Consider the following 24034-nt stretch of genomic DNA (forward strand, 5'->3'; position numbering starts at 1 on the left):
ATTCCTCCAGTTCCTTCTTTCGTTCTCAAGATTGCTTTGGCTATTCGGGGTCTTTTGTGTTTCCATACAAATTGCAAAATTTTTTGTTCTAGTTCTGTGAAAAATGCCAGTGGTAGTTTGATAGGGATTGCATTGAATCTGTAGATTGCTTTGGGTAGTAGAGTCATTTTCACAATGTTGATTCTTCCAATCCAAGAACATGGTATATCTCTCCATCTATTTGTATCATCTTTAATTTCTTTCATCAGTGTCTTATAATTCCATTTATCTTTGAGAGAGATTTAAATGATAAGGATGTCCTTTAACATTTCATATACTGTAAGTCTACTGAATTATTTCAGTTTTGATATGTCTGAAAATGTTTTTATTTTACCTTTATTTTTTGATAGATACCTTTGCTGGGTTTAGAATTCTAACCTGAGAGGTTTTTTTTTTTCCCCTTTCAGTACTTTAAGTCATTGTTCTTCTTCTTTTTTTTTTTTTTTTTTTTTTGCGGTATGTGGGCCTCTTACTGTTATGGCCTCTCCTGTTGCGGAGCACAGGTTCCAGATGCGCAGGCTCAGTGGCCATGGTTCACGGGCCCAGCCGCTCCGTAGCATGTGGGATCTTCCCGGACTGGGGCACGAATCCACGTCCCCTGCATCAGCAGGCGGACTCTCAACCACTGTGCCACCAGGGAAGCCCCCATTGTTCTTCTTAATTGTACTGTTTCTCATAAGAAATCTGATATCATTCTTATCTTTGTTCCCCTGTATGCAACATTTCTTTTTTATCTCTGTTTTTAAGACGTATTTATCATAGGTACTAAGCAGTTTGATTATGAGGTACCTTGGTGTTGTTTTCCTCATGTTTCTTGTGCTTGGGGTTCACTGTGATTCTTGCATCTGTGGATTTATAGTTTTCATCAAGTTTGGAATGTTTTCAGTCATTATTTCTTCAAATATATTTCCTGTTTCTTCTTCACTGTCTTCTCCTTCATAGACTCCAAGTAACCAAATATTAGGCTGCTTGAAGTTGTTCTATAGCTCAGTAATATTCTTTTCATTTTTTAAAATTCTTTTTCTTTCTGTGTTTTGTTTTGGATAGTTTCTATTGCTATGTCCTTTGAGTTCACTAATCTATTCTTCTGAAATGTTTAATCTGCCATTTATCTCATAGTGCAATTTTTCTGCTAATTCTAATATCTTTGTCAGTTGCATGTCAGTTTTGATTGATTATTCTCCACATTATAGGTCACATTTTCCTGCCTCTTTACATGCTTAGCAGTGTTTGATTAGATTGCAGACATTGTGAATTTTATCTTATTGCATGCTATTTTTTTTTTTTTTTTTTGCGGTACGTGGGCCTCTCACTGCTGTGGCCTCTCCCGTTGCGGAGCACAGGCTCTGGACATGCAGGCTCAGTGGCTATGGCTCACGGGTCCAGCTGCTCCGCGGCATGTGGGATCTTCCTGGACCGGGGCACGAACCCGTGGCCCCTGCATCGGCAGGTGGACTCTCAACCACTGTGCCACCGGCGAATCCCTAGATTTTTTTCTTGTAAATATTCTTAAGCTTTGTCCTGGGATGTAGTTCAGTTACTTGGAAATAGTTTGATCCTTTGGGTCTTGCTTTCATGATTTGTTAAGGCAGGTATGGGGCAATTCTCTATCTAGGGCTACTTATTCCTCATTACTGAGGCAAGACCTTCCTAAGCACTCTACTCAATGCCCCTTGAATTGGTTTTTCTAGTCTGGGTGGTGGGAACAGGCAGTGAGTGTTGGGCACTGTTCCCTCTCATCCTTTTGGATGGTCTTTCCTTGGCTCCGGGTAGGTTCCTTTCATAAATGTGCTGATCATTATTCAGATGAATACCTGAGAGGGACCCTCTATAGATCTCTAGGGTTCTCTCTTTGTGCAGTTCTCTCCTCTTCAGTACTCTGTCCTATGAACTTTAGTTCTTTGGTCTTCCCAGGCCCTCAGCTCTGTCTCTTCAGGGAGTCTGCCTGCTCTGCCTCAGTTCCCCCTCACTGTGTTGTGACTTGGAAACTCTCACATGTCAGTAAGGTGGGGCAATCACAGTGCTCACCTTATTTGCTTACTGTTTCTTAGGAATCACTGTCCTTTGCTGCCTGATGTCCAATGTCTTGAAAACTGTTACTTCATTTTGTGTGTTTAAAATTTGTTTTGGTTGTTTCAGGTGAGAGGGTAAATCTGTTCCTGTTACTCCACCTTGGTTGGAAGTGGAAGCTCTATATACTTAATGCCAGAATACTATTCTATGGAATAGATTACTTTTACTTTCCAATTATTCACCATTATATGAGAAGCTTTCATAAACATATTTTTGTACTAGACTTGGTTGATTCTAAGAGTCACATGGGGACCTTTTAAATAATATTAACTTTATTTATTTTATATTTTATTTATTTTTGGCTACATTGGATCTTTGTTGCTGCACGTGGGCTTTCTCTAGTTGCTGCAAGCGGGGGCTACTCTTCATTGTGGTGCACATGCTTCTCATTGAGGTGGTTTCTCTTGTTGTGGAGCATGGGCTCTAGGCACACGGGCTTCAGCAGTTGTGGCATGCGGGCTCAGTGGTTGTGGCTCGCAGGCTCTAGAGCACAGGCTCAGTAGTTGCGGCACATGGGCTTAGTTGCTCCGTGGCATGTAGGCTCTTCCCAGACCAGGGCTTGAACCCATGTCCCCTGCAGTGGCAGGCAGATTCTTCCCACTGTGCCACAAGGGAAGTCCAATATTGAGTTTTAAACTCACTCTTTGGATTTAGATTCAGGAAGTGTGGAATAGAGCCCAGATCTGTATTTTTAACAAGCTCCCTTGCTGAAAACTGGTCTTAAATTTGAGATGATTAGGAGTAGGGGGACTCTGTCTTATCTTCTTCATTGGAAAATAACATTCTGTTAGAAAGTTCCATGAAAATATTTGAGACGTTATAATCTAGACCCTATCTGAATTTGTACAGTTCTATAAAATATAACTTTGCATGGTTCCTATTTTGTGGTTCTTAGATGTGGTAGGCAAGCAATTTAAAAAACTGGTTTATCAAATGTTTCTAGTCCCACATTCAACTGTATTGTTCAAGTATCATTTCCAACTTGTACATTCAATCAGCATCTATGGTTACCAAGAGAAGGTGTTCCTGGAAAAATGTTGTAAATTAATGTGTAAGTCAAATCTAATTTCAGAAGGGAAATGATAGTATGATGGGGGTTCCATCCTTAAAATTAATAAATTAATGTATTCATTCAACCAATATTACTGTGAATCTGTTATATGGCAGACACTCTGCTAGACACAGTAGTGAATGAGATAGACAGGGTCTCTCATGGCTAGGGAAAGTTCACCTCAAACCAACTGGAGTTAATATTTATTATTTTGTCTACTTCAAACATTTCTCTGCAGAGAGGAATTGATTCATGTTTTCTCTGTTCATAAGTTCCCAAATTCCAGGGAAAGGATTTGGCCCAGTTACTGCTGAACCTACCCCAGCTTGGGGTAAACTCCTGGCTTTTCCTTGTTTACATAAGCCTCTCCCCTGTTGTCTAAGCTATTTTAAGTTTGGTCTTTAACACCTGCAACTATGGGAGTACCAATCAAGAGAAATAATTATAAGTGAGATGTTAAAAATGGGAAAACAAGGGTGTAATGGGAGTATAACACCCTTGGGAGATGGACCCAGCATACATAGTTGGATACATTGTAGAAGGTCCAAAAAGCAAAAGAGATCATACAGGTATATCCTGCACGGTAATATAATGTTTTTAACAGGACAAATAAGCAAGCAAATGAAGCTGTATTAAATGTAATAGAAAACTATATTATTGAAAATATATTTCACATAAAAATAATTTCTGTTTTTATGGCAACCAATTAAAAGAAGAAATACACACCTTCACTAGGATCACAGAAGATGGAGGACAGGAGGGCTTCTTTAAGGAGACTTTTAGGGAAGAGTCAAGGCCATTTTGTGCTTTCTGAAAAATGTAACTCAGGGGTGCAGTTTTACGCTTTTACTCAGTCTATGTTTCTATGTAGTTAACCATACAGAAGATCAAGCAACTGTCATTGGATTGCTTTAGAATATGACGCTCACAAGACATTTCTGGGCCTCCTCCTTGTGGTCACTTCCACTTTCCCGTCTGCTCTGATTGGCTGAACATCACCCCTCCTCCTGCTTCTCTGACGCAGCCTTCTCTCCGCTATAGCTCTGTCATAACTGCACCCGTTAAACAAACTGTGCTAAAGTGCATATTTACTTGTTTAATGTAGGTATTCCCTGGTGGTCCAATGGTTAAGACTCCACACCTCCAGTGCAGGGGGCACAGGTTTGATCGCTGGTCGGGGAACTAAGATCCCGCATGCCCCACAGCGTGGCCCCCACTCCAAAAAAAAAAAAAAGTAGGTAGCCTTGTGGAAACTGAGTTCCAGGAAGGGGCCATGTCTTATCTGCCACTACATCACTGGCGTACAGTGATCTGCACATAGTATAGGCACTTAAAAAAATTTGCTAAATGAGTGAATGAATATATAAAATGGGGCTTCCCTGGTGGCGCAGTGGTTGGGAGTCAGCCTGCCGATGCAGGGCACACGGGTTCGTGCCCCGGTCCGGGAGGATCCCACATGCCGCGCAGCGGCTGGGCTCGTGGGCCATGGCCGCTGAGCCTCCGTGTCCGGAGCCTGTGCTCCGCAACGGGAGGGGCCACGGCAGTGAGGGGCCCGCGTAACGCCAAAAAAAAAAAAATATATATATATATATATATAAAATGAATGAGGGGAATATTAGACTTTCAGAGCTGGGTGGGATTTTGGGGATCGTGTAGTCAAGCACACTTTTGGTAATACTTGCTAAGCAAAGTATGAGCAAAACGAGGCCCACTGACATGAAGTGATTTGCCCGAGGTACCCAAAAGTTGCTACTGCCCGCACTCTTTTAAGTCAAAGAGTTGCTTGGAGAGCACCAGATTGGTGAGGTGATTTGCATGTCCCCTGTCTGCTGTAAGTCCTGAGATAATATAGTATAACTGGCAAAGAACAGTAAATGAGAATTACAACCCAAATGTCTAGAGTTGAGGGCTTTCTGGAAATTGCAATCATAGGATCACTGCTCTGTAACTCTTCCTATAACTTGGAAAGCAACTGGGCAACTTTCTTAAGTAATTTGTTGTCCTATATCCCAATATCCCTTTTCTATGCTCTGAGGAAAACATATGAATGCATACGTTTGAATGTTTTCCTTTTCCCTAAAGAAATGATTTCTCCTAAAACTTGGGACTTTCCCAATATCCCCTGTCTCAGTAGGCAGCATCATTGTCCATCTGGCTGTGAAAAGCCTAAAGCTTAGGGTCATCCTCAATACGTGCTTCTCCCTCAGTCCCCAGTGTCAATCCATTATCAAGGTCTTTTGTTAAATCTATTCACTTCTTTCCATTTGACATCCATCCCTCTAGTTGAGTTCCATCATCTCTCCCCGTATTACTGTAATAACAGTCTCTTAACTGGTCTCCCTATATCCACTCTTGTCCCCCTCTAATCCATTCTCCAGAGTAATTATTTCTAAAATGAAAATCTGATCTTATCTCCCTGCTTGAAACTCTTCAATAGCCTCCCACTGTTTTTAAGATAAAAAACAGAATCAACACCTGTGAGGTCCTGTTCCTGCCGTACACCTTGTTTTCTACAGTCCAGCTGTGGTGCCTTCTTTCCATTTTAAAAACTATGCTAAGAGCCTTTTCACTAGCAGGTTTCTGCATATGCTACTTGGTTTGCCTGGATGGTCTCTACTCTCCCTGCCCCCTCTGTTCAGTTAACATCAAGGAGCCTCTCCTTGATCTTCCCAACCTATGAAGATTCTATGAGGATGAGGCAGGGTTCAGCATCATTCTATTCCAATGCTACACCTAAGTACTGAGAAAACAAATTCACATCAAATAGGTAGACATGAATGGAAGGAATTTTATTTTAGCAATGGCACTCAATTCTTTGAATGTCTTCCGAATTAGTCTTCCTCTAATTTTGTTGAAGGCAAAAGATCTGGAAACCACTAGACTTGTAAAAGGAATTTTAGACGTTCACTTTTTCAACACCAATTCCAATATTTCAAACTGTACCTTTCTTTGCTGCCCCAGAGGTTTTTACACTCTAGACTAATATATCAGGTCTGTCCTTTTTTGTTGTTGTTGAAGAGCAACTGTGAAAGGAGAGGTGGGAAGGAAAGCCAACATACCTTAGGCATGGTGTCAGGCAGAACAATTTTAGGTGGGGGTGGAGGGGTATGGTGGTGGCTTATTTAGGATCTGGAAACTGGTTTCTTTAAAACTATCCATGCCCTCCTTTCCTCCCCACCTCCTAGTAGTATAGGTGGAAGGTAGCTGCTATAACTCATGCTGGGATTTTATGAGAACACAGAAAACTTTCTTTTCCTACTTACCATTGGTTCATCTGTGTTCTTTTGGAACTGGACCAGGCGAACTCTGGTCACGTTCTCCATATCCATGTCTCCATTTGCGCTTTCTGGAGAATCACCATTTAAATAGGGAGAAGTGGGAGGAGGTGTAACCCTCAATGCTTCATCACTGTAAACTTCATGTGCCACTACATCGTGAGTCTGAAGTAAGGCCTGATATTTTACAAAGGAAATAAAATATTAATAATAGAACTATTCCAGCAGAAGTCTATTATATAAACATATATAAAATTATTCTTTGCCTCTCAAAGGTATCTCTCCTCTAAAGAGAACTCAAAGCACAGTACACCTAGATATAGCCATGCCATAATTTCTTTGTGATAAATAATCATGATAGATGGATTTTTAAAAATGAAGGAACAAATGAAAGAATGAGTGAGCTAATCAATGAATGGATGTGTTTGTTGACTATCTGGGTAAGAGGTGTTTGATGCTATGAAAAAGTGCCCAACTAACTTGTTCAATTAAAGTCTGACATAATGCAATTTCAAATAATTTAGCAGAAAGAATCATTTGTACATAGAGCTGGCAAATTTGTGCTGGGGCTTAAAATGGAAACAAATTTAAAAAGAAACAGTGCAATAATTGGTGCATTGAGTAAACGTCTTTCATCAATGGTATTAACAATAACTCTGCTATATAACGCAAAGGGTAATTTATAACATACATCTTAGTAAAAGAAATAAAAACACACACAAATGTACCTGAAGAAATGTAATTTCCCAAAATATCACATGATATGGAGCTCAAAATCTAAACCTATTTAATGTTTTTGTTCATTTCTACTTTTTGGAGCACTTGCATAAATAAAAAGTAAGTTGACAGTTATTATTATGACTTCTTTTTGCAAAGCCCATTAACAAAGAAAAAGTGATTTCTTTGTATTGATATCTCCATATGTCATCTTGGTGAAACTGGGTAATAAATATCCCTTGTTTCCCTAAAAGAGGCTATTCTTCCATTTACTGTACATTTTCTGCCATCATAAGAAAGTTTTTAATAAGCATGAATATTTGAACATTTCTACTTCAAAGAGAATTTTACAGCTAAGTATCAGTATGTTTGGTGCTTTATGCATTATATTTTCTTATATTTTCTTATAGTTACAGTACTAACTATAAATTCAGTTTTATTTTAAACTGTGATCTGTCTGGTAATGAAATATCTAGAGATAATGAAACATAATTAAAATCACCTTAAAAGTATAGCTTGTAGCATCTCAAATTAAGTTATTTAATTAAAAGATTTACCAAAGTCATGACTTAGCTATTTTAGGTACTTTAAAGGTACGCATACGACGCAAAAATAAGGTAACAATGTGGTAAAATCATAAAGAAGTGATGTTGATCAGACATCAATAGAGCATATGCTTGGAGCAATATACCCAGTTTTTTAAAAGCATCTTTATTGGAGTATAGTTGCTTTACAATGTTTTGAATTTGTAATGGAAATGCCGGATGTTTCCAAGATCTCAGAGGGCTGGTCTAAACTGGGGTCTAGATGAGGGGCACTGAAGGGCACTAAGCAGCACAGCTTGAAAGCAGGGCTCCACAATGGTCCTGGGGACCTTGGCTTCCTGACCAGTGCCCTGACTACACCCTGCACTAGTACCCCAGGCCAAAGTGGTGGTGGTTATGGTATGTGGGGAAATCCCTCTTTTTCCTGTTTAACTGTAGCCACTTAAGAGACTAAGATTTAGGGCAGAAAGTAAAAATCAATAATAGACAAACTGAAAAACTTCATCTGTTAAAATTAGGTTCATTGTATTAATTATAGATGTGTCTTCTATAAACAGTGAATTTTAAAACAATTTAAAAAAAAACATGCTTTGTATGACTGGAGGATATATACCCAGGTAAACAGAGAACCAAGCTTCATTAGGATAATGCCAGTTACATGGGTTGGAGAAAGTGTTTGTACTGCTTTTTGCAAATGATTTCTATCCATCCTTTTAAATTATATAAGCAAACACTTGTATTTAATGTATTATTTATAAGGAAGGATAAGCCCACAATCACAAAAATAATACCAAAATTGAACTTTAAGAGAAAAATCCTTAAATTTTATCACCAAATGAGGTCATACTTGATATTAACCGCTATTTGCCACTGGAAAAGACTGCTACCACAAAATGAAACTTAATCCAATGCATATGCAAACAGAAAAAAAGGGGTCACTTACAGATTGTTAAAAAAAAAGCCATTAAAAGAGTATGCCAAATAAAAAATAAGGAAATCAGAGTCTGAATATTTTTCTTCAAGTATGTCATGAGGTATGATTCAGCAATTGTTACTAAGCTGAAATAGCTATTATTTTTAATTACATAAGAAGAATCATTACATATTACATATGGAAGTAATAGGAAATACTTCCATATGTATGTAAAAAGGACGTGGACAAGACAACTAAGAACTTCAGACCAAAGTGGGAAAAATTCATTTAAAATTTATAGGAAAGGGACTTCCCTGGTGGTGTAGTGGTTGAGAATCCGCCTGCCAAGGTCGGGGACAAGGGTTCGATTCCTGGTCCGGGAGGATCCCACATGCCGCGGAGCAACTAAGCCCGTGCGCCACAACTACTGAGCCTGAGCTCTAGAGCCTGCACCCCACAACTACTGAGCCTGCGTGCTACAGCTACTGAAGCCCATGTGCCTAGAGCCCGTGCTTTGCAACAAGAGAAGCCACCGCAATGAGAAGCCCTTGCACCGCAACGAAGAGTAGCCCCCGCTTGCCGCAACTAGAGAAAGCCCGTGCGCAGCAACGAAGACACAATGCAGCCAAAAAAAACAAAAACCAAAAAATAAAATTTATAGGAAAAAATACGAATTTTAGGTTTGAAAGTGGTTCCTCCGGCTTCTGAATTACAATTACAAGTCATAAAATTAATCACTTAATAATGAAGCTTTCATATCAACCTAAGGCCATTTTTAACCATCTTGTTTTTTGGGAAAGTAGGATACAAATTTGCTTTTAAAATATAGGATCTAGAACAGAAAATTTTAAAGGAAAAAGTTAAAGCACTGACATTCTATTTTGTTTATATTGTCTTTACTCTTAATGTTTTATATTTTACAACTGCAATAAGCAAAGGATCTGTTCTTTTTTAAAAAATAAGTCTTTCAAATGGAGTAACTGAAGGATAGTGTAATAATATTTATCATGACCTCTAGAGTACACATTAAAAAAAATTAAATCTACACTGTTTTACTCTTAATTACTGTAAATATTTATAAGTATCTGTATTTTTAAGTATAAGGTAATCCAATATTAAATCCTCATTTTAATGATCAGAAAGCAAAGAAAAAGTCAGATAATTGAAGAAATAAGTATAAAATTATAAATATGCTAAGAATAACTCCCAAACCTTGGTATAATAAAAATTATAAGCATTAAAATATTTTCCTTTAGCTATTAATATTTCTTTAAAAATACCAGATTTTGAAACCATGATCTTTAAAATTTTTTTTTTTTTTTTACTGGAATATAATTGCTTTCCAATGTTGTATTAGTTTCTGCTGTACAGTGAAGTGAATCAGCTATATGTATACATATATCCCCTCCCTCTTGGCCCTCCCTCTCCACCAATCCCACCCATCTAGGTCATCACAGAGCATGGAGCTGAACTTCCTGGGCTTTATAGCATGTTCCCACTAGCTATCTATTTTACGCATGGTAGTGTATATATGTCAATCCTAATCTCCCAATTCATCTCACCCTCTCCTTCCCCTACTGTGTCCACATGATCTTAAAATGCTTATAAGATAGAAACCTCCAGCATTTAAAAGTTTAACACAGTATATATAGCTTGGAATTATATTTGCCACATGGGACATTATCCAAACATATGCTTATTTGGGAATGACCAATGAGTTCAAATTAAGTTTGTAGGAAAATCGATACTCATTACAAGTCAACCCACATTTAAGAGCACAGGCTTTGGAGCCACTGGGTTTTGAACCTCAATGAGGCCACTTACTAGGTGGGTGACCTAAAGCAAGCCTCTTTGCCTTTCTAAGGTGTGGTTTCCTCTCTGAACTGTAAAATGGAGTTAATCACATCACTTCACATCCCAGCCATCAGCAAGTCCTGTCATGTCTAACCATCTCTAAAGTAGAATCCCAATTTGCTCATTTTCCACCAGCCCCGTCCTTCTTCAAGCCTCTACCACCTCACAACAGCCTCCTAATTGGTCTCCCTTTTTAAACTCTTAACCCCACTATAGTCCATTCTCTACACAACAACCCCAGCAATCTCTAAAGCACAGTTCTAACAATATTTTCCTGCTTGCAATCACTCAGTGTCATCCTACTGCAATCAGGAGAAAATCCAGACTCCTTACCATGGTCTGGAAGGCCCTATGTGGTCTGGCCTCTGCCACCCTCTCCAGCTCTTCTTGTACCACCCTCTCCCTTGTTTACTATATTCCAGCCACAATGGCCTTACTTCTGTACTTTGACCCTACAAAACTCTTTCCTGCCTCTGGGCCTTTGCATTTGCTCTTCCCCATGCTTGGACATTCAGAAAGTTTGTTCTTTCATATAACAAGTCTCAGCCCACATGTTGGCTCCTCAGAGGGACTTTCCCCTGACTATCTGAAGTAGCTTCCACTTTACTATCATCTCTGCCCCATTATCCTTTTGTTTTTCATAGTTATTATCACTATATGAAGTTATATTGTTTGTTTTACTTGCTCACTGTCTGTCTCTAGCTCACCTATCCACGTCTCACCTAGAATGGAAGTTCGTTTGTCCTCTTCACCACTATCCTTAGTGCCCAGCACAGTGCCTGGCATATAGTAGGCATTTACATATTTGATGAGTAAATGAAAATGTCTTTTAAGTACCTAGCTGGGTGTTCAGAAATTACAAGAACTATTTATTATTTCTGAAAATGTTTACTAATAGCAGTGCACATATTAATTTCTCTCTGATGTCAGAAAAGCAAAATAAACCAAGGCTTCGAAGGTAGGTAAGTTGTGAGAGATGGGGCTGTCTGAGCTTTAATGGTTTTGAAAAAAACCTTAACCTTAAAAAAAGGATTTTATTTGGGTGTATATTAATTTATTTAGCTTACTTCAAATCTGAAAGATCTGTTGGTATCAAATGGTCCTACATCATTCTCAGAATTGAGCTGAGGTTACTTATCAGTTTATAGACAGACATGTCTGTCCAAAACATACAGGCTTCTATCTACGGAAAACACACTGCACAGAACAGTCAGTTGAGGTGGGGCTAACCTACCTGCAAACGGGCAAGTTCCTAATCTACTCAGTGTTTTACTGAGAACTTACTATGTGCCCTACACATGACAGATACTATGGAGTAACTAATAATATTCATTAGCTAACATTTATTAGGCATCAAGCATATTTCAGGCACTGTGCTAAGCACAGTAGATGTATCATCTACTTAATTCTTTTTTTTTAACATCTTTATTGGGGTATAATTGCTTTACAATGGTGTGTTAGTTTCTGCTTTATAACAAAGTGAATCAGTTATACATATACACATGTTCCCATATGTCTTCCCTCTTGCGTCTCCCTCCCTCCCACCCTCCCTATCATCTACTTAATTCTTATTCCAACTCCATGAGCCTGGCAAACAGCATCTTTACAACTATGACACAAAGTAAACAACAACAAAAAGTTTTAGTGCATCTGGTATTATCTGGCATTGTAATCTTAACCATCTGATATTATACGGCTAAAAGCACATTTGATGAAGATAGCTGTATTTCATAAGGATTAGTAAAAACTTCTTTTGAAAGTGAGGTTTTATTTCTATGGAAGTTTAATTGTTACTTACCATGAAATGAGGTTGTGTTAAAATACGCTTTAGTTCCTTTGCATCGTTATTCTCAGGGTAACATGAAATTTCTTCCAATACCTAAAAAAGCAAGATATTTAATAGTATAATGAGGATGCTAGATTTAGAAAATATAGAGTTCTTTTAAATTAAAAATTATGAATGGATTTGTATGGCAGGCAAAATAATTATTTTGGAAAAAATTCATCATTTTATTCAAAGGTTATTAATATATAAAACAGCTACATTTGTGGTAATAAAAATAAAACAAATTGCTGTAATAGTCTCTGCCTTCATTACCCAACTATAACTCAAAAGATTACTGAAAAATACAAAACAAAATGACAAGTCTGTAGTACATATTTATTACAGATATAAGTAACTTAATTAAACTTAATGGGAAAATAATCTCTGCAAATCTTTTTCCAAACTCACCATCAAGATGAATCTGTAATAAAAGTTGGTAACAGCTTTCTTTTATATTAACAAAACTGTCAATTCCTTTCAGAAAGATTAAAATGACAAAGGCTCAAATAAAAACAATTTAAAGAAGAGAAAACACTTGAGTACTTTTCCTTGTAGCCTGAGAGAATCAATGTGATTCTCCACACTCATCTCCTCACATTCGCCACATCTCGGCAATGGTTCCTAGAATTAATTGCCAGGGAACCCAAGAGAATAATTTAAAAATAAGACACACAATCAAAAACTTTTCTCTTTTCACTCACATTTTCTTTACGAATTAGTTGTTAACATTTTCTCTATATAGGTTTAAACGGTTGTTTTCAAATGAAATTGTTCTTCAAAAGTTATCCCTTACCACTAGGATGGAGTTTACCCATTTAAAATTTGATTATGTGACATGAGCCCAGGGGAAGGCCTCTGTTCCTTTTCAGAGTAAACATACTACTACAGTTCCAAGTGTACATAGTTGGACTCAGAGTGGTTATACACATTGCTCTCAATCCTAAAAACTGAGCCAATCGAGGATTGCTTCAGCAGGATTGGATGTCAGGGGCACGCAAGTCATGTACCGAGTAGGAATCTCTTGACTCGCCTTTGAGAATCTTAATTCTGGCCAGGAAGGAATGTTTTGAGGTCACTTAGCCTAAGGCTTAGATCTCAGCCAGTGCTACTCAACCACCTCCTCAGAGAAGAACAAACAAACAAACAAAAACTATAAGGTTTCCTTCTTATCTAAATGTACTCTTGTAAAACAACTATACCCCAATGAGAAAAATGTACTCTTAACTAGTGCTGGTTATGCTGTTAATTCATATTGTTTAATGATGATAAGCCAATTCTCCTTTGGTGTATTTTCTGCTTTGAGTTTCTAAACCAGTGAAACAAAAGATGAAACAATATACTCTCTCTGGTCCCCTGCTACTCTCACAGCCTATGATTTTAAACACTGAGGTGTGGTCTCTAATGCAGACAGAACCTCTCCTGACTGCTGCCCTGACCAGGTGGGCAGGCCTAGCGGCTTCCACAACCTTGGACTTGGTTCTCAGTGAATATATATTTTTCAGTACAGGTCTTGTGTTTAAAATCTGATAGGGAAGGAATTATGTCTTTCATATTCTTTCACTTAGTAATTTCACTTTATAAAATATTTTTCTGGGCTTCGCTGGTGGCTCAGTGGTTAAGAATCCATCTGCCAATGCAGGGAACACAGGTTCGAGCCCTGGGCCGGGAAGACACCACATGCTGCGAAGCAACTAAGCCTTGCGCTACAACTACTGAGCCTGCGAGCCACAACTACTGAAGCCCGCAAGCCACAACTACTGAAGCCCACAAGCCACAACTACTGAAGCTCATCCGCCTACAGCCCATGCTCCGCAACAAGAGAAGCCACTGCAATGAGAAGCCTGCGCACTGCAACGAAGAGTAGCCCCCGCTCACCGCAACTAGAGAAAGCCCGCACAGCAACGAAGACCCAACACAGCCAAAAATAAATAAATGAATGAATAAATAAATAAATAAAAATAAAATCTTTTCAAAGGAAAATATTTATTTGTATAAAGACTTTTATGATATCAAAAAGTGATTAAAAAAACCCACTAGGTATCTAACAGTGGAGGCATTTATAATTCATTATAATTTAGTAACAGCAGAGAAAAATTATGCCATCATGAGAACTTATTTATGAAGACCTAGCAGAAACATGGAAAAATGCTTATTATATTAGGTTAGGTTAAAAGAAAGATATATTTTGATTGTAACACATAAAAATTTATATGTAAATGGATAGTGATTAGAAAAGGATATGCAAAAATGAAAATTACTGTGTTAGGGTGATGGGATTATAGATGACTTTTTACTTTCCAAACTTTCTGCAGTGTGATGTTTCTATAATAAGAAAGTTAAAATTTTGTGAAAGATGTACACTAACCAGTAATTTATAAAAATGACTTCTCTCTGAACTTAGTTGTTATAAACATTCAATTAACTTTCAAAAATTACCACCTTAAAAAAGCAACTCAAACTTTCATAGCATGTCGATTTCCACCAAGAGTGGTAAAATAACTTTTTCTTTTTTTTAAAAAAGAGAAGTAAAATTGTTCAAGTTTACATACCAGAACTAGAAATCTAGGCAATGTTGCTGCCGAGATTCTTTTTTCTTTTCTGTATGTAAATGCTCAGTGATAAACTTAGAAATACTAAATCTGAGTATAATGGTCTAACTGTGACTTCAGGGAAGCTGCCTCTTACTGTGCAGCAGAAACGTTTTCATACCAAATATGACACCCAAATACATTGACAAAATATATATCGCTTACCTCTTTGGCTCTCTGTACTGCATCACTCGGAGGATTCCTGATTTGTGGTGAAGATTTTGTGTTAATTTTGTCATATAGCTAAAAGCAAAGGAGAAAATCCAATCAACATTCATAATTCTTTGATAAATTCAGAGCTTCATATTTATTATTTCACTAAACAATATTTTCCCCTTAAAGAGGCAGGCTGATGATTTTAGTGGGATCTTCTTGTTAATGTCTTATTCATTCAAATGAAACTTGTTGGGATGAGTGCTACGCGTATCTTTTTAAAAATCATCAATATTTCAGTAATCACAGAATTTTTTCCCTCTGATAGAAGCAACATTTAATAAGATGAATACAGAGTAAAATGAAAGAATGCTTTCTGGCCGAGACACATCTGAAGGAATTTTCACAGCAATCTAAATCTTGGGAGAGGGTAAACCCAACTCCTTCTAGGAAGGAATGCTCTCACGAAAGGTTTATACTTGTTTTACTAGGGCTGTTCATTAACAGAATCAGTGCTGGCATCTTTCAGCAAGAAATCAAGCACATAAACCTTTTTCCTTTTTAATTTGTAAATTCACAGAGTATGGGAAGAAGCTGAAAAGAGTCTATACTTTAAAAACTCCGCAAATCTACATGATCCAAAATTTAACTTTCTGAAGAAAATTCTTTAGAGAAAAATCTCTGTAGTGTAGAAGTGCAATTAAAGTATTAATTTCTACTTCAGACAAAACATCTCATTCAGCAGTCTGCTTTGAAAAGTGAAAAGTTTAAAATGGTCTTGGCTAGCCAGCCACTTCTATTTCCTAACTTCTCTAAAATAAGTGGGGGGTTTTGGGGGTTGGTTTTGGTTCTGTTCTTTTTTCCTTCCCTACTATGCACAGCAGTGCTAGTGGAGAGGTCACATACCATAATATTCTTCAGATTATAGTTACACTTGTTTATACTGATGCAGAATAAAGCTTTATGACTTGTAAATGTTTGGGCCACACCATACATAAAAATTCCTAGTGATTAATAGGCAGACAAATAAATAAATAAAGCCTAATGATAGCAATGTGAAGATAGAGCAGTGACCATTTTAAAATGGCAGCATTAAGAAAGTACTACTAAATTAGAGGTTAAATAAATAGTATAAGTAGGCTAGTAAAATTCGCTCTATTTAAAATATTATATTAACACTTAGGGAACTAGTGATATGTGGCTTGTTTATAAAAGTTTGCTCGAATCCCTGTAGAATACACATGGGCAGTCTCCATCCTCTGAATGACTTCCATCTCTAAAGACTGTAAATTTTGACATTTGGAACCACCGAATATATTTTTCCATAGAAATAATGGTATATGCAGTGTAGGTTCCCAGACTAGTCTATAGAGATAAATGAAATACTGTACACATGCAATAAAAAGTAGGAGGGGGAAAAAACCCAACCCCCCAAAAGTAAGGAATCATAAGTTAAAAAAACACAATTAAAATACCTAACACTTAAAAAACAGATATAGCCATCACCTGACATGTCATAATATTAATAATCAAACAAAATAAAAAACCTACATGGATAATTAAAAAGATTTTTTTTTTAAAAAAAAAGATTTTTAAAACTCTGAAATGCTGTTTGGGAAAAAGAAAGCAAATTTAATTTGAGGCTTTACAAGTTGACGGCACTATCATTTATAATGTCTTTATGATGCCTAATTTCACCACAAAAAGTTTTGCCTTTTTCTTGAACAAGGACTATTACTAATGCTACTTTCAAAATTTTCAACCATGATTAGGATTAGCTTCTATTTAAACATTTAATAAATGCACATTAGTTTTAACTCACAAAGCAACAAAAATTCCAAGCTCCCAGAATTGCTCTTATTCTATTACTGGAGACCTTTTATTTTTGGCTTGGTCTTATGATGCCAAGTACGGTTCCCTAGGTCTTATATCAGTGTGGTTTCTTGAGGACTTGTAGCAGAATCAGCTGGAGTAGTTACTTAAATGTACAGATTTCTGGGCCCCACTGCAGATCTACTGAATCAGAATTTGAAATGGGGATCCAGAAATCTGTGCTTTAATAAACTCCTTAGATATTTGTAAATCTTATGCCCAGTACCAACTTTTGAGAATAGTTGTAGTAGTACAAATACTAACAACAATGATAATTGTTACTTTTATTGAGCACTTAGTGGATGCTAGTTACTAGTCAGAGTTCTTAATATATATTCCCTCATTTAACCTCAGACAACCTTGTAATGTTGATATCCCTACTACTCCCACTTTACAGATGAGGAAACTAAGGCAGGGAGTAGCAAAGTGAGAACTAACGTTCTAGCTTTACAACAACTTCACAGGTGGCATGCAGATAAGGCCCTGATCCAAGGAAAGTGCTCAGACCAAATTTCCCTCTGCTCCTTTGGTTTTGCCCGATCCAACTAATCACACATTCACCCAAAGTTCAGTGGAACTAGTGGTGGGATGAGGGGGAGGTGAGATGCTTAATATGAAAGGCAGATACAGTACAAAGGAATTAAATGAAGGGACCTTCTGCTTGAGGTGGGGACACTGGGCTCTGCCCCTCCAACTCCTAGGAAAGTGCAGGACTGGAGCGGTCAAGGCAGGCATTGGATGGAGTGGATGGTGTCCATGTGGTTAAGAATAGATGGTGAATTTCAACTGCCTGCTCATTAACCAAAAGAGTAATTAAGAACTGAGGCAGGAAGGGACAGGGAAGGGGCTTACTTTCACCATCAGTGGGAAGAAGTGACCCCTTGTTGACCCATATATCCATCTAATATTTACTGAGGTCCTACCATGTACTAGGCAGTGGGTTCTATTCACTGGGGTTATGGAGAGGAAAAAGATGATAGTTGCTATGCTCAGAGAAGTCACAAATTCCAAAGACATGTATAACCAAAGGCCCAGGAACATATGCCAGCTTGATCCCCCTGAGGACCTGAGAGTACTTTGGTCCCCAGCAATATCAACTAGGAAATATCTCAGTGAGCAGTCCCAAGTTGGGGACTATCTGGATGTGTATGCATGACATGCCAACCTTCATTCCCCTGCCCCCTATTTCTGTGACTCTATCTTTGCCTTAGGGATTCAAAATATTTTAGGGATACCCATAACAAATACAAACTGTTTGAGAGATATGGCAAAGTATGTAAATAAAAAGTCATCAACAGAGGAAATTTTGAATGCAATGTAACGTTTAATTGTTTTAAAACAGTCATCAGGAGTATGCAGCTTTTCAACTTCTCATTCTTATGGGTCATCTTCATATTCTATGCTGCCTAGGAGATGCTATTCAGGACTCAAAGTTCAAATTCAGGTGGAGTTTTCCCAAGGTCTGGAGGCAAGTGAGAGGTGGTTGAGTTTTGAGAACAAAGGAAGGCTGCAGTTTCTCCTCCTTTACCACCGTTTATTGCCCGTCCCCCTTCTATCATATACAAAGAATTATTAGAATGATGTGACTTTGGGACTTGGCCTGCTGTCTTGGACTTTCAGCTAAAGCCCAGAGCTAAGGCCAATAGGAAGTAAGTGGTCTGCTAGGAAGCTGCCAGACCATCCTTCCAGGGCTTGCTGAAAGGTAGCTAAAATGGTCCTTCCATGCTCACCCTAGCACCCCATTCTGCCTATAGTGACAGATGCTTGGAATCTGTAGAAGCTAAAGGACTGAGGCAAGGAAGCATTTGATTTTCCCTTCTCCTTCCTGTTGGGGAGGAAAGGAAAGGGAGCTGCTTCTTCCCTCATGCAAAGTGAAGGATGGTAGATGCTCCAAAAGACCCATGTACACAAAGCAGAGGTGCCAGCAAGGAGAGCTCACTGTCTCATGCTCTGCAGGGATGCTTGCTGAGTTGCAGCAATTTACAAGGTCCATCTTGGTGCACCCAGAAGAGCGCTGTGTGAGAGTCTTCGGAGTGGCTTGACATGTGGCGTTTGGGGTCTCAAGTGAAAAGAGCCTCTTTCCTGGTTGATGGCAGGGTGGGAGGCCAACAGCAGGGCAGCCCACACTTGGAGTGTATTTTATGGCAAGACTGTGTGTTTCCCATGAGTCAAGGAGCTGCTTCAGAATGTAACCTGGCTGGAGCCATCTTGGCGGAACCCTGACCAAGAGGGTTGTCTGCACAGAGCAAGGGGACCCAGGAGTGGCCGTGGGGTCACAGCTGAAGGCAGGAGCTGAGAGTGCTGCTGAGGCCAGCTGCAGAGTACATGATGATGCAGGAGCAACCCAGGACAGAGACAACATCTGGATACCTGCCACACCCCGGGCATTAACAGCACTGGGCACTGGCTGCCTGAGGGACACGAGTACAGAACATGCTGTTTAAGTGGTTCTTTCTCTTTTCCATGATCAGACTCTTGAGTCCTTTGACATTCAGTAACGGCACGTAGCATGAGGCTGAGTACATAGTAGATGTTTAATAAATGTTTCTTAAAAAAAAATGAGTATTTAAATGGTGCACAGGAACTGTAAATAGATATATTTTTTAAAAATCAGAGTAATATAAAAATAAACAGAGTAGGAATACTTATTTTACCTTGTTTCTTTAGGAACCAGGTTTCACAGTATCTTCTGTCCTGCTTGCACAGTTAAAAACTTTCCCTCAAAATTAATAAATACAGTTTGACCACATTTAATTCTTTTTTCCCCTATGTTTCAAGTCTGACTTCAAAAAATTTTCAAGGTAAAAGAGATCTTAGATATCAACATGATTCAATTCCTCCACTTTAAGAAGGAGAGAGCTGATGACCAGTGACATGAAGGGATGCACTCGGGGTCCTGCAGCCATAGTAGGAGGGACTAGGCTGGCTTCCTGATACGTGCTGTCCTTTCTCTCATACCAGAGTACCTTGGCTTGTATTAGAATTCAGTAACATGGTCTCATGCCAGGGATACACCTTCAGCAAATATTCGGGAAAAGAACTGTAGAAAATGCCATTTATAGGCTGTAGGGAAAAAAACTAACTAAATGTGATTTAAAAAAAAATAAATGAATTTATTTATTTTTGGCTGCGTTGGGCCTCCATTGCTGTGCATGGGCTTTTCTCTAGTTGTGGCGAGCAGGGGCTACTCCGTTGCGGTGTGTGGGCTTCTCACTGCAGTGGCTTCTCTGGTTGCGGAGCATGGGCTCTAGGCACGCGGGCTGCAGTAGCTGTGGCTCGTGAGCTCAGTGATTGTGGCTCGTGGGCTCTAGAGTGCAGGCTCAGTAGTTGTGGCACGTGGGCTTAGTTGCTCCGTGGCATGTGGGATCTTCCCGGACCAGGGCTCGAACCCGTGTCCCCTGCATTGGCAGGCAGATTCTAAACCACTGTGCCACCAGGGAAGTCCTTAAATGTGATTTGAAAGACATTAGGCAATCAACTACAAGCCTTGCCCTATTAAAGAATGTTAGAATCCTAATCCTTGCCTGGCTAGATGATAAACATTTCAGGCTTTGTGGGCCATATGGACTCTGTCACAGCCACTCAACCTTGCTATGTATGTGAAGGCAGCCATTAATAGTCCATAAATGAATGGGCATGGCTGGGTTCCAATAAAACTTTATTTACAAAAGCAAGTAGCTGGCTGGATTTGACCTGACAGCTGTAGTTGCCAACACTTGCTCTAGAAGCTCAAATTCAAGGCGAACTGAAATGACAAAATATATTTCCGCTTGTTGTTTGCTTTCCTGCCATCTGAAGATTTCAAGTGTATTTGTAAAGCTGAGGTGTAGAGGGTGAGGTAGAGGGAGGGAAGACTGTTAATAAATCATTCCTGGAGAGAAAACAAGAATGACTGTATTACTGTTTGTTTTCTCTTTCTAATGAAATTATAGTTACCCAAGTTCAGCACTTTTTATTAAAACACACACACACACACACACACACACACACACACACACACACACACACAGAGCCCAAGGCAAAACGAGGAAATGTGAACAGCTGCAAGGGGAACAGACTCTTTCACGCTGTCTCACTCACAGACAGGCCTGCTCACTGCCAGTCTCTGGCGCTGGGTCAGATATGACTCCACACGGCTACATGGACATGCTTAATCTTTCTGTCTTAAGGAGTAGAAAAGCACAGTTCTGTTAAAAGGCCACATTCTATATTTGGGATGGGTTGTTTTAAATAAAGCAGAATAAAGTTGGTGGTAATATTAAACTGAACTCTCCTGAGATTGTACTTTTAAACATAAGTTAACAAGTTAATGTCATTTTTTATTTACATTCAAAACACTAAATCAAGTTTCTTTTTTTTTTTTTACCATACTCCATCGTACCTCACTTTCTTCTGATTTTTATCCTCAAATAGAAATCTTTGTTTTGCTCATAGTTTATATGCAGCACTTAGCAATATCAACATTTAAAACGGAGTAGTTGGTGGAGAACCTATAAAATTACTATCACTGGGTTATGTGTCCCACTAACTTCCTAGCACAGAGAAAACCAAATCTAAGGACCAGAATGTACTTAGTTGAGAAAGATTATAACTTTTGCAACTAGGCTACAGACATGAGCCAAATAATGAATGGGTTTGTACAGTTGCTGGGAACACAGAAGTATATTAACAACCATCATCTTACCACCTAAATCAAAGATACCAAAGAAGCTCCCTGCTGGAAAAGAATTAAAGTTTTCAAGAGTCAAATATTTAGCTGCGGGCTTCCATTGGTGGCGCAGAGTCCGCCTGCCGATGCAGGGGACGCGGGTTCGTGCCCCGGTCCAGGAAGATCCCACGTGCCGCGGGGCGGCTGGGCCCGTGAGCCATGGCCGCTAAGCCTGCGTGTCCGGAGCCTGTGCTCCGCAATGGGAGAGACCACAACGGTGAGAGGCCCGCGTACCGCCAAAAAAAAATATATATATATATATATTTACTGCTAGAGAGACTGTTTAAACTCTATCTAAAATAAGTTGATGGATTCTGGGAGTTTTGTGACATTTGTAATGTTAGGTGCTCATTACATAAAAATTTAGCTGCAAAGTATGTAATGAAATGTGTCTGTGATCCTAGTAAAAGATAATAACAGTGTTCACAAGTTTATATTGCACAACAATAATGGGAATTGAAATGACTTGCTCTGGAAACATAGACTATCGTATTAAGAATTTCCTTACAGTTGCTGTGAGGAAGCTGGGTGATTAGGAACAAAGTTCCAGTATCACATCTTTTCAGTGAACCCAGCAGATCAGCTATTGATATCCAACAGTATTTTAAAAAATACATTTGAAATCTGGAAAAATGTTAGGGAAAGGTGATTTAATACTAAAATATAAGGAACTGATATTCAACTACTGCACTGGAGCCAGTTTTCTGAAGCCACAGATCAGAGAAGATCTTTTGAGATCTAAAAATCTATCTTTCCTGCTCAAGCTTATATATAAACTTACTGTCTTTAGGGTAAAAATATAGAAATGCCCTTTCAACAATCTTTAGTGTCATTAAACATGACATAGTCACAAAATGAAAAGACAACCTACTGAATGGGATAAAATATTTGCAAATGATATGACTGATAAGGGGCTAATATCCAACATTTATAAATAGCTCACACAATTCAACAGCAAAAGCAAGCAAACAAACAAACAAAAACACAACTCAATTAAAAAATGGGCAGAAGAACTGAATAGACATTTCATTTTTCCAAAGAGGGAATGCAGACGACCAACGGCACACGAAAAGATACTCAGAATCACTAATCATCAGGGAAATGCAAATAAGAACCACAATGAGGTATCACCTCACACCTGTCAGAATGGCTGTCATCAAAAAGATAAGAAATAACAAGTGTTGGCGAGGATGTGGAGAAAAGGGAACCCTCATATACCGTTGGTGGGGATGTAAATTGGTGCAGCCACTGTGGAAAACAGTATGGAGGTTTCTCAAAAAACTAAAAATAACAACTACCATATGACATGACCCAACAATTCCATTCCTGGGTATATATCTAAAAGAAACAAAAACACTCATTGGAAAAGCTACATGCACCCCAATATTCATAGCAGCAACATGGATGGAAATGGAGGGCATTATGCTAAGTGAAATAAGTCAGAGAAAGACAAATACTGTATGATATCACTTATAGGTGGAATCTAAAAAATAAAACAGGGGCTTCCCAGGTGGCGCAGTGGTTATGAATCCACCTGCAAATGCAGGGGACACGGGTTCAAGCCCTGGTCTGGGAAGATCCCACATGATGCGGAGCAACTAAGCCCGTGTGCCACAACTACTGAGCCTGCGCTCTAGAGCCCGTGCTCCGCAACGAGAGAAGCCACAGCAGTGAGAAGTCCACGCACCGCAATGAAAAGTAGACCCCACTCGCCGCAACTAGAGAAAGCCCGCAGGCAGCAACAAAGACCCGACGCAGCCAAACATAAATAAATAAATAAATAAATAAATAAATAAATAAAAATAAAATAAAAAGTAAAACAAACTAGTGAATATAACAAAAAAGAAATAGACACACAGAGATAGAGGAGAAACTGGTGATTACCAGTGGGGAGAGGGAAGGGGGAGAGGGGCAATATAGGGGAAGATGATTAAGAGGTACAAATAAGCTATAAGGACATATTGTACAACACAGGGAATATAGGCAGTACTTTATAATAACTATGGAGTATAACCGTTAAGAATTGTGAATCACTAATTGTATACCTATAACATATAATATTATATGGCAACTATACTTCAATTAAAAAAAATGACATACTCCAAACTTGGAAAAGAGCAGTATATTTAACAGTGGTTTAAAGACTGTGTGATGGGAAACATTAAGTGTGAAAAAAACACACTACAAAATTTAAAATGGCATTTTTAAATATTTAAGGAACTATAATTAAACTTTGAGAAGAACTTATATAACCTGTCCAATCTTACAAATCTAAGAACTATTATGCACCATTGGGATATTATGATTTAGAAAAAGAAATTAAATCACCTAGGGCATCATTCTCTTACAGGATAAAAAATGCCTATTCTATCAGCGCTAAAAATTGTTTTGCCTAAAAATTTATATTCTGTAAAATTTCTA

The 24034-nt window shown here is 38.6% G+C and overlaps 1 protein-coding gene across 9 annotated transcripts in view; it reads right to left on the reverse strand.

Annotated features, from left to right (window-relative positions):
* The window catches only part of CASK (calcium/calmodulin dependent serine protein kinase), a 389761-nt gene that overhangs the window by 56042 nt on the left and 309685 nt on the right, over nucleotides 1-24034 (reverse strand). For all 9 annotated transcript variants that reach the window (XM_082865258.1, XM_082865256.1, XM_082865252.1 and 6 more), the window contains exons 12-14: nucleotides 15046-15123; nucleotides 12266-12346; nucleotides 6427-6615 (exon numbers count right to left, since the gene is read on the reverse strand). In XM_082865258.1, coding sequence (XP_082721384.1) covers nucleotides 6427-6615; nucleotides 12266-12346; nucleotides 15046-15123 — 348 coding nt within the window. The remainder of the gene's footprint in view (nucleotides 1-6426; nucleotides 6616-12265; nucleotides 12347-15045; nucleotides 15124-24034) is intronic.

Source organism: Leucopleurus acutus (genome assembly GCF_964270905.1).
Source record: "Leucopleurus acutus genome assembly, chromosome: X".
In the NCBI taxonomy this organism is placed as follows: domain Eukaryota; kingdom Metazoa; phylum Chordata; class Mammalia; order Artiodactyla; family Delphinidae; genus Leucopleurus; species Leucopleurus acutus.